Genomic DNA, 17,123 nt, shown 5'->3' on the forward strand with positions numbered 1-17,123 from the left:
AGACCTCTGAATAGGAACAGTAAACACAGAGCCGGCTGGAGGGAGGACAGAGACACCGACTGATCAATAGAAACAGCATTTGCTTCCATTGTTTTCCCTTCTCTCAGCAGAATCGCCATTCTCATAAAGAATCTGCTCTCTGCAATTAGAGTGGGCCTGCTGATGGTGTGGACAGGGGATTCGATTTGGAAGAAGTTGGGAGGTGGTGCTGGTGGTTACAGGGAGAGGTGATAATGGAATTGAAACAGCACGGGTTTTTGGTATTGACATTTTAAATAGCATGCAGCACACAGCACCTTTAGTTAATTAGATTAACATGTAGAGCATGCTGATTACTGATTTAATGGTAGTTAATGATACCCTACAGAAAAAAAACATGAATTTAACATATGACCATGTGCACATATGAAGCATGTATTTTGCCCTGATGGGAAACATGTGGTTTTGTAACATTCTGTATTTGGTTTTGTAGGTATTACATAAATCCTAAATATATGAAAAGCTAAGAGCCAAGAAGTGGTCTCTCCTTCATGAACTTTGGTTAAGCTGCATTTCTTTTCCAGTTTCATGCCAAAAGCAAATTTCAGAACGACCAATTTGAACAGAGTGAGTGAGAAATGGATACTTGCTTCTGTATGTTAGTATACCATTAGATTATATTGTAGACATCTGTAGAATCTGCTGATTTTATGACTGATCTAATTAATCTGATTTAATCTTTGTATTTTTAACTGTAACTCCAATGAAGCAGATTTGAAATTAACTAAAAAAAACTAACTGAAAGTCACAGATAGAGACAGACAAAGACAAGGATGGCAGAAAGAGACTAAACGTTGTCCATCAAGGGAATTGAAAAGAAATTGTGAGGAAAAAGAGTCGTGACCTAAGGCGACCAGCCTGTGCCCACGCTGACCGTGATCCAGCCTGAGTGAGTATTTATCAGCACTAGTGCATGCAGACACACAAAGCAGTGAGGCACACATTAATTCTGAGAAAGCCATCACCCTTCGTTTACACTGTAATGTCAGCCGAGGGAGTTCCAGCACGTCCGCTCTCTGGACGTGCATGTTTGGGTGACACGGGGGCTGGTTAGAGCACTCTCACCGTCTGTTACAGTTCGACAGGCACACCTGACCCTCCATAATTCTGCAGCCTGCTTTGCTACTCATTTACAATGCTAAACAAGCGCTGTCTGTCTACCTGTCAGTCCTTCCACTATTCCCCTCTCCGTCCCACTCTTCCTCACCACCTGCACATCTCTGTCCTCCTAGCACTCCATTCTTTTTTTTTATTAAAAGGTAAAGTGATTTATTTTTTCATAACACATGTTCACAGTTTGATATCACTGTTTGATCTCAGGGGACAGGAGCGATATATGAAAATGAGATAAGAATATATTGACCGCTGACTTTCATGGGCAGGACAGCTCCTCAATATTAGATCCCGAACATTGTTAGAGTTGCAATAACAAGGCCAGCTTTATGAAAAGATGAAGAGGATAACCTTTCAAAGAAAAATGCAATTTTAATGTGTTGCAATGTCCCCAAACAAAAGTCTCAAAGATGTATTATTGAGCTGTCCTCATCTGAAGGTGCAGAAGATACAGCAGGCTTTTTGTCATGTTGAGCCAAAGAAACATCGAGGCTGAGGGAAGCATTATCATTAACAGATTTTTTTTTTTTTGTATAACCATCTCAGGAGGTCATTAAAGGACTGCTTTATTAATTACATTAACATAATTCCTGATTTAGCTGTAATGGGAGGTAGCCGTGCAGATGTTTTTGTTTTATTTGTCATTTTCTGCCTCCACCTCCACGTGAAAGGAATTCTGTTATAAATATATCACACAATTCAGCAGAAAATTGTCCATGTTTTTCAGTTTGTGTTGTTTGCAGATGACCCATTTTTTTCTAATTAAGGAGAACTTTTCAAATTTTTTAGCTGAAAACATAAAATGAAACAATCTAACTCAATAAAATGGTTTGGCAATTTGAATTTGAACAAAACTAAGTTTATGGTCTTTGTTGATAGAAAAAAGGAGCAGACTGTTTATGAAATCAGGGCTATTGAATAGAAAGATTTAGATGAATTAGAGAAAATATTGGTTGTGTAGAGGACAAAAAGCAAAGCACTACCACAAAATTTACAAAAGTTGTTTGTTTTTAGTTCAGAGAATTAGGATCTACTTGAAGGCAGATGTGCATTTTAGTGGTTGGCATCAAACTGTGGATTACTGAATAAATGATATAAAGGGCTGTATAGATTTTCTTCAGTTAAAAAAAATGTATAAAGAAATATTTTTTTGTTTACATGAAGTTGTGAGGTAATGTGTTTCCTTAACTGATGGTGAAGTATTGTGAATGGCTCCTGATTCTTTACTTTCTCATACTATAGTAAGTACTGGTTGTTAAGTAACAGACCATCAATCTCTATTGTTAATTTATGTTTTGGAATGTGTAAATAGAAATTAGTTTTTATTTTGAATCGCTTTTTTGTGTATGTTTTCTGGAGAATGTTGTGCATTACTACGAGTGGTTACAAAAATGCTATTAAATTGTATTAAATGAAATAATCCACACACTTTGATGTCACCAGGGACCATTTCTTGGTAGATCTTAGCTCCAGTGGAAACTCTTTACCATGACAATTTCTTTCACTTCCATTGGTGGAGCTTCCAGGGGTCTGTCTTAACCTGAGAAAATAAAAACAAAACAATTTGCATGGTTAGATACTAGAGTTAAATAACAAACTATATATTTTTTGTAATTTTGACATGAACATGTAAATAGTAAGTAAAAATTGACAATACTGCTACATGCGTAGACAAGAATACAAAAACACAAATACTGAAATCTTTCGTGTTGAACAGCAACAAAGGCCCCGCTACTCAGTGACACGCTAGTAGAGACAATAGTTTAACAATGCAAAGATGATTTTTCAGTAACAGAAGAGGTGTGGGCTACATAGGTGACACCCAGTGAGAAGGGATGGAAAATGTGATCATAAAGGAGTTGCATACTCAGACAAGAATTCATCTGCGCTGCAATCCTCTTGGCAGGTTGCCTGGGTTTTGTAATGTTGTACCTGATTTGGAGACAGAAAGAGAAGCACAAAGACTCGGAAAAAAACAAAGGAATAATAACACACATGGCTCACACAGATGTTTTCTTTTAACAATAAGGGAACCCTCAGGTTCTCTTCTAGTAAAGGACAAGGCCCCAGCTGTCCTCTGTCCAAACACTGAGCTCCGGCAGCTCACCGTCCTGCATAATCCCTGTCTCACCAGGACACCCTCCTGACCTTTCCCCTGGACCGCTGTCCAACCGCCTGAGCTAATGCGTGTGTGCACACTCTTTCCTCTGTGTCCATGAACTAAAATGTTGGCAGTGTCCCACTGCACTGCTGAATCTGGGTCAGAGCAAACACGTGCACGCGCACACATAGTTGCGTGGTGACCTTGATCTGAGCTCCTTCATAAAGACTTCCTGTGCCTCGTGCACGGCAGTGTTGTCGGAGCAGCCAGTGCTGAACTTCAGGTCAAGTAGGAACAATGTCAAGTTGCATTAAGCCCATCAGAAAACATCTGAAGCTTCAAATTGTTATTCTCTTTCACAGGAAGTGAGAAGGGTATTGTCTCCTGCTACCGTACTGCGTCATATGATCGGATACAGAAAACCAATGCTGTAACCCGTCTAGTTGGGGCCTCCATAGTAAATTTACTAGAATATTAGATGGCAGGAGGACCAGAGAAAAGTACATTGCTGATTCCATCACCCTAAAGGAGACAGGGTGTCAGGGGAGCTCAAGGACAGCACAGTTAATGGGGCATCAGACAGATGACAGAGAGGAAAAGGAAATGGAGCGTTTGTTGAATAAAAGGACTGCTGACAGGCAAGAAACACTTGAAATGTGTTGGCAAATTCCCATTTGTGATATAAAGATGAATAGTAAATGTGATCGTCACAGAATAATACAATCACAAGAATAAGTGTTGGGGAAGGAAAGACCAGTCAATTGTTTTAATGGCATCACTTTTAAAGCTTTAAGAGTCAATGATATTTGGCCTCATACTGTATGATTTATTTTAGTTTGTATTTGGTTTATTGTTGTTTCATTCCTGAATACATTTGAACAAGTCTTGAACTCTGATATCAAAAGAATCATTTTAACTTGATTTTCCAGACGTAAAGATATTTGCTAATTTCTAAATAGTTGCATCCATAATGATGATGTTTTCTGAAGTATTATGTTTGTCCGAGTTCCATTATTTTTTGGCTGTTGTCCCTCAGCTTGTTCGTCCTGCTGCAGCTGCCAACCTGGATCCCAGACCATGGCAGCATGTCAGCACTCACCCGTCAAATGAGAGAGTGTTTGTGACACTCCTGTCCTACTTTTTTAACTTCCTTGACCTCGCCACCACTGCTCTGTCTGTGTGTCTGTGTCTGTGTGTCTGTGTGTGGGGAAAGACATATGCATGAGTAGCCTTTGGTTGGCCAGCTGCATGTCTTGTTGCCTTCTTTGCTCCTGAGTCAGTGATGTTTGTGTTGTGTGTTTGTGTGAATCAGAGAAAAATATTCCCGTTGGGTTCAAGTCGCAAAACTGTCTCACGTGCACATGTGTGCATCCTTGTGACCCATTTAAAAAACTACGTGGAACTTTTTCAGGGTTGAAGGTCAGACTAGTTTCCAAGTTTTGCCCAGAGAATCGAGGTCAAGTTAGGTTAGGTTAAGGTTTGGTGAGGTGGGGTGGTTTAGAGGACTTTACATGTTTGATAGATCCCTATTTAACTCTATTAAGATATAAAGTACAAATTTTTTCCGATCCATAACTTTATACATCAATTTATTTCCTTCTGGGCATCCAATGGTTTCAGTTCATGACACCATGTTACAGTAATCAGACTTGTTTTGCTTTGATTGCTTTTCTGGTTTAGGTATTCATGTACTGTATGTCAAACACTTCATCCTGAAGTAAGAAGCTACCTTTTAAACACAAGAAATACTGATCTTTGATTATTTCTTGACACTACAAGGTAAACTGGTTATGACGCTGCTTGGGAGCCATTTAATCAGTCTGAAATGACTTCCAGTCAGCGTGAAAGCATACGGCACATACACACCAACATGAGTCAGATCCTCCTCCGGTCAGTAGGTCTCTTGACAGGCGTCAGCTGACCACCGTTTAAGGTTTCGAATCCTCCAGGGTGGCTCCTCTGAACACCCGAGTGGAGAGCAGAGTGAGAGAGAGCTAGAGGGGAGCATCCTGAGTGATGAGCACAACAGTGGAGAGCTGCAGCCTCAGCACAGCTCAGCAACAGTCAGGATCCATCATCCGGGACGGAGCTGCTGGCTTATACGCACAGACAGACCTGCAGTACACATGCAGGCATACACAACATGCAAGCTTGTTTATAAGCCGCCCCCTACCTTCTCAGCCAAGGCTGCTATAATCAATCCTGCAGTACGAGCGACCAGATTCATACAGCACTGCATTCTGCTCTGCGCTTCACCATCTGTACTAAACTGTCTGACTACTGCCTCAGACGATGAACAGCTACAGTAGTGTGATCACACCCTTTCATCTGCCCCCTGTACCTAAAACATGGAGAGTAATAAAAAAAACAAAAAAAACCTGGCCTCAGTGAAGAGCAGAGACACAACAAGAGAATCCAAAACAGATTTGATTAAGAAACAATTAACAGGACATTTAAGGTTATTTTTGAACATTTGAAATGATAAAAACAGAGTTATTATGCTGATTGACATTCAGACATTTTAATTGCGGTGGTGACATATGATGGAAATAAGCCAAATACAGAGAAGGAAAATCGAGATGTGATTTTCTGTAGAGCAAAAAATGTGCTGCAGAGTTGTTTGAAATCGACATACTCTGACGTTACTTAAACTTTTGTCTGCCGCGAATTGGTGGTACACATGTTTTCAACACAAAGTTAAAATAAAAGTTAACAGAAGTTGTATTGACGTCTGAGGGTGTTTTCACACACGAAAAAACGTCAGAGCGATTAGCCAACAGGTTTTGTGCACACGTGAACACCACGTGAGCTCAGACCCCTTTGGAGCGAACCGAACAGAGGTCTCGTTGCACTCGAGGCTTGCCGTAGACAGATCACAGTTCACATGCTATTGCAATTTGTTGCTCGGAAAAACAAATAGATGGAACCGTGGCAACTGTAACACGACTGGTGGATGAAGCGTATTTAAGGTTAAAGGAACTAAAGTAATCCGACACAACATTAAAACCACCGACAGGTGAAGCAACAACACAAGAGCTCAGTATTAAGTACTTCCTTTATTTCGGAGACGGCTATCATTGGTGTGCTTGAACTGAACTGAGATATACCGAGAGGTGATCCTAATATTTTGTCCACTTAATTAATTAAATAGGAGGGACAAAATAATTGGAACACCACCCAGTGGAAATCAGTGCAGTTCAACAGCACCACAAGTTACAGTCTCCAAAATGCCCATTGAAATAAATCACCACCTCTAAATCAGACTGAATAACAACTGAACATTACAATTCAACTGAAGGGAGGATTTACTGCTGGGTAATATGCTTCACCTGTCAGTGTTGTGTTGATCGATGTATAGTGTGAAGGAAGAGGAGTGAGGCCCCTTCAGAGCTGAAGTGGACCAGAAAGAAAAGCGAATCCCCTTTAAAATGAACTCACAACGTGAATACAAAGAGAACTGACTCCCTTTTTTGTTGGTACACTTTAAGAGGACTGAGTTCGGTTCATTTAAAAAAAGGATTTTGTGTGAAAACACCCTAATTGTCCCTTCAATGACTTGAATGTAGGCAGGCGGACTAAAGGTGAAATCTATTTTTCCACACAGCCAGCAAAGGTTTTTCAAAGACATGCAGAGTTACCAAAGACAAACCCAGTGGGTGCCATTTTTACAACCTCCACTGTTTCACGTGTCCATGAGAGGAGTTTTGGATTGCTGATTGTACAGTGAGCCATGTGGCTCTGGTGTGTATGACAACGACACGGCACACTGAACACATGTAGCTGTGACTTATAACCCTTCCCAACACCGAAGGTCAACTGATGTGTAACCACAAAACGCTGAACAGATCTGCACGATGGCACAAATTATTGATGCTGATGAGACCAAAAGCTGACAACCCACTGAGGTAATGTAAGATCCAATGCGAGTCGAATTTGGCCTTAGTAGGCCGTGATGAAAAAAACTCTGATCTTTACGCTCCACCCAGAACAAGACAGTCATCAAAGTGGCCCTGTTCCGGCAGGGTGATTTGACGTGCACCTCACTGCAATCACCTCTACACATGCAGCTACATTTCACTCGAAGCAAATGAGTGCTCCAGCTCTGCTCTGGAATTGTAAGTGTAAAAATCCCTCAGAAGTAGCACCTTTCCCAAAGGAAATATTATAGCCAACAATGAAATCCCACCTGAGGATTTAATCTTAAAAAATAATTAGCAACTGTCCCAAAATACATCACATGATATCCTGAAGGCAAGCTTAACCATTTGAAGGTAAAAAAAAGTTGGACAGAAATGTGTTTTTTTAAAAAGGTCTGTTCATGTGAAAACAGGGTTCATCTTTATTTCTCATAATAAATATAGACTCTCAGTGTATCAATTACATTGAACAATTATCATACAAACAAGGATGATTATCCTTGATGAAAGAGGACAGGAGAACACTGATTGGCACTGACACCACCAACCACTAAGATAACAACACCTAAGAGAGGAAGAGAGACTCTGATGGACTGATTAGACAGAGGAAGGTGGCACTTTTAAGAAGCTGACACCAACTTGAAGTTCAGGATTTCAGTTACAAAACTACTCCCTTCAATTTCACATCATGTTTTCTCATATTCATAATTAAATATTTGAATCCAAGTTAAATAACTAGATCAATTCTTTAAATGCCGACAATGGCAGCACTGTACCAAAGAGATTCAGAGATGGACAACCATGCAGGCATTGCAGAAAGTACTTTGGATATTGTTGGTGGTCTACTGCCCCCTAGCGTGAGCCAGAGGAATGATCAGGAATAACTGTCAGGTATTTAAAGAAGAGAAGAATCCAAATGAAAGAACCCAAAGTAGGTACAGTAAAAAAAGAAAAAAGACAGTGAAGCACCTGGTGTTTGGCAACCCTACTTCACCATGTTCCTGTAGTGAAGTAATCTTATGCCCGACTTGTCCATCTCAACATGTTTCCTCTTCCCTCCATCTTCCCAGCCGGCTCCAGGGCCTGTTCGGTACGGTGTGTTCTCTCTCTCTGGGTGAGTGTGTGTTTTGTGCGTATCAGAGAGTCTTAGAGGATCTGTTCGGTGCTCGAAGCAGAGATGTCAAGTAGTCTCCAGGCAGCGTTTGGGTTGAGCTCCTCCTGGTCTCGACACAGAGCCCACACGTACATCATCCTGAGCACTTTGTCCTGCAGGAGGAACAACACATGATGAGTACACTTCCTCTTAACAGTTAAATACATACCAAAAGATAAATTACACACCTGTAAATGTGATTAGACAAACCAAATATGAAAATCGACTTTAATTTCCACCATAAGCTGTATTCATTACCATCATTTCATCAAGCAGTAGATACCACAAACAACTCATCATACACAAACTTAGATAAACATATCTTTGGATTTTAGAAATGTTTCTCAGAGTTTGTGATTCTTGCAAAATAATTCATACTAAGAAGTATACTTATTTGTGATTGACCTAAATTCTGATTTAACCTAATTTAAAACATGCCTGAATTGAATTTCTGTATGTAGCATTCATTTTGTGCAATGTAAGGATTTGAAAAAAAAATGCTTTATATTTCTTACTCAGAAAAGATTTACAAAAGTAGCATCTGCTGTCTCACCTCTGTGTGCATTTTGATGGATTTTCTATAGAAAGCTTTTGCAGCAAGCTTCTTACTATCTGCGAGTTAGTCGAGCCCAGTTAAAACCCTGATTTCCCATATGTCTCTATAAGTAAGAAAGTTTGGAAGGGGACAAAGATGTCACTGATGAGACATAGTAGTGACAGAGAGTGTAGGAGATACAGAGAGGTCCACGAAGGGCGGTGTGTGTCATTTAAAGCCCAGCCGGATTCAGCTGATAAAACCCAGAAGAACAGTACATCCACCATTAATCCTCTGAACACTGGGCAGAAGCCAGCAGCACAGTACTGAGTGGATACCTTGACCTCCTTGCTAGTCACATGTGTCCCTGGGGTGCCCTGAGGGAACGACACGGCTGATTTACAGCCCATAAAGCTTTCTGGGTCCAGGTTTAAATCAATAAAAGCCTTTCCCAGATAGATGAACATGGCTCCATTGTCTCATTACGTTCTGTTAATTACTTATGTATAAAGAGGCTCTCATACTTGCCAGTTAAAGCTTTGTATACTTCTATAACTTTATGTGGCACAGACTTGTTTTAAGAAGCTCTTTACTTTGATCCTTTGGCAGATCAGCAGTGTGTATTTTGTTACTTACAGGGTCTCCCTCCACCACTTCCCCTTTGGTGTTTTGGATCACCATGACTAACTGAGCCTGGAAAGTGATGATCAACACTGGACCCTGGTCCATCATCTTCCCCATGGCCAGCTGGAGAACAAGATACAGAAATTATTTACTGAACTAACAAACTGGATTTTTAGACAGAATTCAAATATTAAAGGTCCCATATTTTAAAATTTTCTGGTGTTTTATTTTCAGCTTTGATATCCATAGGATGATATTTTTGTGGTTTTACCTTCTACCAAAAATTATCACTATATATATATATATATCCTTCTTTAGCCTTTCTCTGGAGCTCTACCAAGAACAGACTGTTTTGTGTCTGTGTCTTTAAAGCACATTGATATCAACAACCTTCTCTTCTGATTGGCTAACTCTTCTGAGGGATGCATGCCCAGGTAATAACAAATTTTTATTTTCACCGCTCACCAACACATAAATATAACATCAAATAAATAAATTGTGACCTTGTGAACAATTGGGATTTTAAACTGATGAATGCTTAGGGTGCTATTTATATTCTAAGCCTCAATGCTATTCTTGAAGCGTCTGGTCTGACGTAACTTACATCGATATTGTCGATGTCCAGGATCTTTGAGTGGAACTGAAGTCCCATGGCTTTGGCTTGCTGAATTGGATGTGCCAGCTGGCTGTAAGTCTGCAAACCCAGTAAAGAGAGGAAGAAAATAACCATATGACCACACATTTAATGAAGAACGACCCACATACAGCCAACATGTGCACAACTTTCAATGACAGCATCGCTGTAGGTTAGTCATGCTGCTGTGTGCACATGTCAATGTTACAAGAGGCCTGCGATGTGTGTCTTTGAGAATGTGAGAGGGGCCGTACCGCTTCATAACACCAGTCCTTCAGTACCTCCAGCTCCCCTCTGATCATCGCCTGTTTGAAAGAAGAACCGAGGCTACATTTTTAATCACACACAATACTACTGGTCAACATTTGCAGTCAGTTTAGGTAAATCTGTAGAAGTATGCTCTTATTTTCAACACACAAAATCCTAATTACATCCACTAAAAGTCAGTGCTGTACAAAAATAAAACATTCCTTAACAGTGACTCTCGCCTGATTCTTCACAGTTGCTAGAATAATCATTTGCAGTTCAACATACCTCCAGTATGTTGGGGATGATGTCTCGTTCACACTGTTTCAGAAAAGAATCTTTGTCAAAGGAAGGGTCCACCTTCAAAATCTCTGTCAATACCTCTGACATCTCAGTCTTTGAAAACAGCCCACCTGTACGCAACAACACGAGAAACATTTGATTAAAAAGACACAAAACACACAAAAACAGCAGGTTTTACAAAGTAAATCGGGTCTTTTTAGACTGTACACAAAAGCTGCAAAGTGACTAAAAGAAGAAATAAATAGTTCTCGGACATGATGTGGATAGATGTTCCATGTTAAAACCATGTGTGATATAAACATATCGCCTGACTGCTGCTGGACCATCAAAATATTTTACTTGAACTACATTAATCACACATTTTTCTACACTTCACATAACTATACGTCACATCATATAAACATCTCTAAATATCCCATTTAAAATTAGCATGAAACTCCAATAATAGTTATAGATGCAATTATAACAAAAATATATCCAGGAATATCTTTTCAGCACAAAATATTGATGTAAAACGTTTCGATTAGAACTCTCAGTCTGATTAATGCAGACTGTCAAAGTCGACGTCTCTCACCTATAAGGTCGGTCATCTTGTCAGTGACAGCACGGGACGCTCTGATGAAGGCGTTGTCGCTCTCGTCATACTTCATCTTCATCTCAAAAAACCCTGCAGTTAACATAAGGATGAGAGTGTGTCTGATTTTAAATTGAAAGCTGAAGCCTCCATCTCCCCGACAGAAACACACACACGTGGCAAAAAAAAACAAAAAAAAAAACTTGCAATTCTCTCAGATCAGACATCATTTCAAGTTTATAGTAAGTCCATATACCAATGTTAGACATTATTTTTCCTGTTAAAAACATGAATTCCCACAGAGGCTGCTGGTTAGACAGGAAGAAATGACAAGGCTAAAAGCTGAGGATCAGCAATTATGTAATGAATTACTGTGTGACTCCAATATGTGTCCTCATAAATGATTATAAACACACACTCCTCTTCAGTAATACTTGCACAAAAACACTTCTGCAACAAGCAGAGGTGTCAGTAAGAAAGTTTCCACAGTAAGAAACAGCTATAAAAATCTACATAGCAGCAAATCTGTTGACTTTGTGCAACATCCGAACTGCAACCCAGGTCATTTCTCAACTGTCCAAACATTATTAATCACCAACAGTTTCCTTAACTAATATGCATAATATAAACCAGCCCAGTGATGTAAATGTATAAAGTCCCATTATACATGCTCGCCACCTAATCCCATAGCAGCAAGTTCCACCAACTACATTTTGCAGCAAATGCATATTAGTGGAGCCTTATAAACTTGAGGATCAGTAAAGAGTTCAACATCCAGACACAAGTTGTATTACTTGGACAACTGATGTAGATGGTTTCATCTCACCAGAGCTGGGTAACACCGCAAACAACAGCAGCATCACACACAGAACAACCTGAGTACATTGGATTTAAGCAATATTACACGAGTTACAACAAGTTACCAACTAAATAAAATATGTCATCTAAATGTATCCACATTGTGGGGCAATTCGCTCTCAAAATATAAAAAAAAATGTGTTAGCGGGAGCTCTGTTTCCATGGCAATATGCGGGGTGTATGACTGACAACTGGAAAACAATCAGTTGCCTAAGTAAAAGCGAATGAATTGTACCACTCCAGGAAGTGGTCCGACCCTTAGTAACGACCTAGCAACAGAGACGAGATCCAGTCCGTATTATTGCTTTCTAGCGATCGTGTCTCAAACTGAATAAACACAGAAGATAGAAACACTCAAATGAGTTGCTCGCTCAATCTCGTACATATCCGCCGGAAAAAGATATAGATGGAATCATGTATTTTTAAGGTTTTAGTACCGTGTCATGTGTTAAACATATCCGACTATCTGTAGTGTTACGGTACGGGTGCTCGGAGTGAGAAAAAAGGACCAAAAGAGACCAGATTTCGCCAGATGGGTCACAATTAACAAGTAAAAATAACATTATATTACATATTATATGAAATTCAATTCCAATTATATATTCCCATTGAGAAGGCGGAGGGATATTTCTAGTAATGAGCAGGATGTGCTTTATGGTGATTTGAGCACGTTCCAAATGTACCGTTGACCAATCAGATCGCTGGGTTGGAACTGCTTGTTGTGTAATCATACCATCTATCACCACTCAACAATTACATAAGGGGACACCCAATCGATTCATAACCCTTTTCCCACATTAAATTGAATTAAAATTTTAATTTGATTGGTTTAATGCTGGTGGACTCCATAACACATATATTAAAGGGGCAAACTCAATTAAAAGTTTGCGACTGGACCACAGCAATGTCAAAATAAACCAGTCACTATAAACGTAACGTAAAATGCTTCCTAGAAAAGAAAAAAAGAAAAGACAGAGAAAGTTGACGAGGTTGGTTATTCCTTACTGTTAAAGACCACATTGTTGTCTTTGAAGTCCTTCCACTGTTGGTACCATTTAGAGTCTTTGTGGAGCACTATGCCCGTCGCTTCCCTGGAGAACACACAAAGTGAAGCTTTAGAGCGGTTGTTTTCACAGAGCTCAGGCTGATAATAACATTTAACCATGCTAACACAGCAAGGAAAATATGTCCGCTTTACAGCAAGAACAATGAACTGAATGTAAATAAAACAGTGGGAATTTTAATAAGTGTCAGCTTCAAGAAGTCTTGCAGCTTTTTGAAAACGGAGTTCAACCATTCACCAATTTATTTTCTTGCAGCAAATATGAGACAGCAGTTTGTGCGCTGTCATTCTCTGCTCTAATAGCAGTTGTGATTTAGTTGGGTCGAGGGTTCAACAGCATTTTTTACTTGTTCAGAGATAATATTGTCATTGTTTTGGTACTTGACCAGAGGGGATTGTCTGCTCACATAGTTTAGGGTGAGTTTCATTTCTTGTATTTTTATAACAGGGATAGTTCAGATTGTTTGAGGTGGGGTTTTATGAGGTGGGTGTCCATAGTCAGAGTAACACCTGCAGTATTTGGGGGCCAACACGTCCCAAGTTTAGAGAAAGAAGCAGTTGTACTGCAGCTAAGCTTGTAATACTGTTGACGAGGTCAGAAACAAAACATATTTTAGCCGCATAAAAAATTCTAAATCAGTTTAAATTCACACTGTATTGAGAATATTTTCACTGCTTTATCTTGCCGTCAGACAAGTGTGATTTTTGTGGAGTCTGGTGGCTTTGAAGAGGGTGATATGACGGTGCCGTTAACCAGAAAGTCCTGTCAGATGGCAAGGTAAAGTGGTGAAAATATTCTAAATATAGCGACAACCTCAACTGATACCGTTTTCTTTTAGCTGGCTAAAATACATTTTGTAACTGACCTCGTCAACAGCAGCACATAGCTTACCGTGTAACAGCTGTACTGGCATGGATAGCTGTTTCTCCAAACTGGGAACGTGTCAACCCCGTCTATTGCAGGTAATTCATTAACAATGGATAAGTAGATGTGAGGCAAAATGAGTGGTGGTAACTATCTGTGAACCTTCTCAGTGTCAGGGCAAGCAGAGGGCACTCACGTACTCGTTGGCTTCGAAGACTTTGCTGTCATCCCCCGCCCCCTTGGAGGAGAACTCACTCCTCTTTCGGAGTCTGGCAGGAGGCCGATAAGGGCCAGTGTAACCGAGGTCACCAATATCCTTCTTCACATTCTCCATGCCCTGAAAACAGATTAACAAGCAGCAGACAAGAAAACAGGAAGTAAGCTCCAAAATTCAACGTTTTAATTTCAGGACGTTTTCATAATTTATTTCCAATGGTACATTGCTTACTAAATATTAAGGTGCTTTTAAATACTGCCTTACATAAAAGGGTTGAGGATGATGTTTAGATGCATACAAATCATTACTTAATTTAGAAGAAATACAAAGTGAATCCTGTTTATGTTTTAGTAAACAAATATATCTGCACCACGGTCTCTCAGTGACTGCACACCTGAGATATTGCTTTAAACGCGCCGGTCTTCCCCAATATCTCTCCGCTCTTAGAGACACTTTCTGCAGAGGTCTTGGCTGATTTGGCTGCTTCCTCCATTCCCTCTTTGATTTTCTTCCCAATTTCTGTACGTCTGACCTCTTCCAGTCCCTATAAACACACACACACAGACAACCATACAGATTTAAGGTGGACAAATCAACTTGAACAGCATGTTTATGATATGACGATCAATCAACTGATTGAAATACACATCCCATTTTACCTCTTTGACTGTCTCAGAAATGTTTCCCAACTTCTTCCTGAAAACCTCGGAGGTCTTCACTGTTTCAGACTCTATAGTTTTCTGGGACAATAGAGAGAAGGGGAGCATTGTTAAAAATGAATTGGAGCATTCAGACCGTGTGTGTGTGTGTGTGTGTGTGTGTGTGTGTGTGTGTGTGTGTGTGGCCGAATACTTACATATTTCCTTCGTGCTTGTTTCAGTGCATCTGAGTCCTCCAGTTTTTTGGCCTCATCTCTGAACTTCTTGATGTTTTCTTTCATTTCCTTGTTCTTGTTCAGCTCCTGCTTGAGGTTATCCAAAAACTCCCCCAGGAAACCCTTTCTGCCTCCACCCCTCTCCGCTGACAAATATCGAACCTGTAGAAGGGGCGACGGAGGCACCTTGATGACATGAAACAAAAACACCACGTTAAGATGAATGTAACTGGGGCATGTCTGGAGCACTTCTATGAAAATGGAATTTATGTTCATGGCTTACACACTCAACACTATAAAGACTAGTAGAAATAAAAGAACACAAGTATAAACATTTGCGAGAAAAAATAGAAGGAAAACCAGAGTAGTAGATTTGAAACACAAGCGACTGTAAATCCAATTTTGAGGCACCTGTATTTTACTTGAATATTTCCATTTAATGCTATATATACTGAAGATTTGACACAATGGGTTATATAATACGCTTCTAATGTGTTACAAAAAACAGTTTGTAGTTGGGGTCAGATTTAAAAACAGATTCGGGGATCAGAACGTTTTTCTTCCTTCTTCTCCCAAGTAATCATTTTACGACCGATCAGATTTATCTGCTGTCCCTGGATATAAAACTGGATACCAACTAGTTCAGACTAGCAGCACCTGCAGCAGCTACAACAGTAGCATGATGCCTTACTTATTTACTTTTACTCCAGTCGGATATTTCATGCAGGACTTTTAGTTGCAATGGAGTTTTTGACGCTGCCGTACTGGTACTTTTACTTAAGCCAAGGATCTGAACGCTTCTTCCACCTGTTCCTTCTTCAGAGGTTTAAAAACATCAACTGCAAATATGCCAGCTCATGGAAGAAAGTCCATAACGCATATTTACTGTCAAGTGCTCTTGCGTACTGCGTTTCCCACTGAAACATAATGTTCACATTGCTTGGTTCCAATAAATATAATTTATTAAAAAAAAAAGAAGTATTTTTCAAACCAAACTGCAGTGAGTTGAGGGCATAATCCTGTTTAACTAATAAACCTGATCATTTGAGGGACGGCAGAGACATCGACACAAAGGCAATGTCCCAGACACGTGGTTGTCAGGTGTCATTTACCTGTGGAGAGCTCGTGAGGAGCCCACGTATCCTGTAGACACCGACTCTGTTGGGAAGCAGCAGGCGAGACGACGGGAATGCGACCAAGCCTCTTCTTACACACGTCTGGAGAAAGACACAGAAAGTTCAGGAGACTGCTGGGGCAATGACAGTAACAGTAAAGATCCCGTCCTGGACGGAGATGGGTAGTGGAGCCATTAAACTCAAACTTTGACGCTCACAGGTGAAGAAGCAGCGTTCATGATTAAAACACAGAAACGCTTTTTTTTTTTTTTTTTAATTAAAAAAAAAAAATTATTATTAAAGAGCACAGTAATGAGTCCAAACACGTAGCAAACAAAAGTCACGTTTTACATTTAGAAAAACTGCCTCTGACGATGTTGTCCTGAAGGCTGGAGTCCAAACACCGGCTGGCTGCGTTCACGTTCAAAGAGCTAATTCAGCTAACGACGCGTTTAACGGACCGGTTCGGAACAAAAGTCCTCACATTCACCTTCAGCGATAAAACTGGCACTTCGAAAATAGTTGGTGTTCTTTCCCTGTAATTTAATACATTTTTAAAGGCTAACATTTTTTTTTTTTTTTTTCCCCACAAACGGTCCCGAGCACTCACCTGATAACACCGACACAAGGGGGTCGCCATCTTGAATTCCGTGCCTGTGACCTTCTTCCGGTGGTGACCTTCCACGTCCACGAGGGGGAGGGTCTTAAACTCGTGGGATCCCAACGAAACCATTTCATTTTCCACAGTGCGTTTCTTCTCCGTGTGCTGCTCAGACTGGCATCATATAAAATACGCCGCTCAATTACACAAGCATCATCATCATCATCATCATCGACTCAAACTAGTAGCACAGGTTTCACATGACAGCTGTTCACTGGAAGAAAACTTAAA

General features: G+C 40.1%; 1 protein-coding gene and 1 long non-coding RNA gene across 2 annotated transcripts; both read right to left on the bottom strand.

The window, feature by feature from the left end:
- Positions 1-2,593: 2,593 nt before the first annotated feature.
- LOC138198505 (uncharacterized) lies at positions 2,594-5,307 on the bottom strand. Its single transcript, XR_011178278.1, has 3 exons — positions 5,120-5,307; positions 3,020-3,084; positions 2,594-2,692 (listed from the first exon to the last, which is right to left on the bottom strand). It is a non-coding gene; the product is annotated as an uncharacterized lncRNA (long non-coding RNA).
- Positions 5,308-5,789: 482 nt separating this feature from the next.
- On the bottom strand, positions 5,790-17,071 carry timm44 (translocase of inner mitochondrial membrane 44 homolog (yeast)). Its single transcript, XM_069150549.1, has 13 exons — positions 16,842-17,071; positions 16,229-16,333; positions 15,099-15,302; positions 14,902-14,982; positions 14,637-14,786; positions 14,226-14,362; positions 13,103-13,188; positions 11,240-11,332; positions 10,651-10,775; positions 10,371-10,421; positions 10,087-10,176; positions 9,495-9,605; positions 5,790-8,436 (listed from the first exon to the last, which is right to left on the bottom strand). The coding sequence occupies exons 1-13, from the start codon at positions 16,962-16,964 to the stop codon at positions 8,317-8,319; spliced, it is 1,476 nt and encodes a 491-aa protein (XP_069006650.1). The 5' UTR covers positions 16,965-17,071; the 3' UTR covers positions 5,790-8,316.
- Positions 17,072-17,123: the final 52 nt, after the last annotated feature.

Source organism: Embiotoca jacksoni, unplaced genomic scaffold (assembly GCF_022577435.1).
Source record: "Embiotoca jacksoni isolate LCO1_2020_lvr unplaced genomic scaffold, fEmbJac1.0.p SCAF_16, whole genome shotgun sequence".
NCBI lineage: Eukaryota > Metazoa > Chordata > Actinopteri > Embiotocidae > Embiotoca > Embiotoca jacksoni.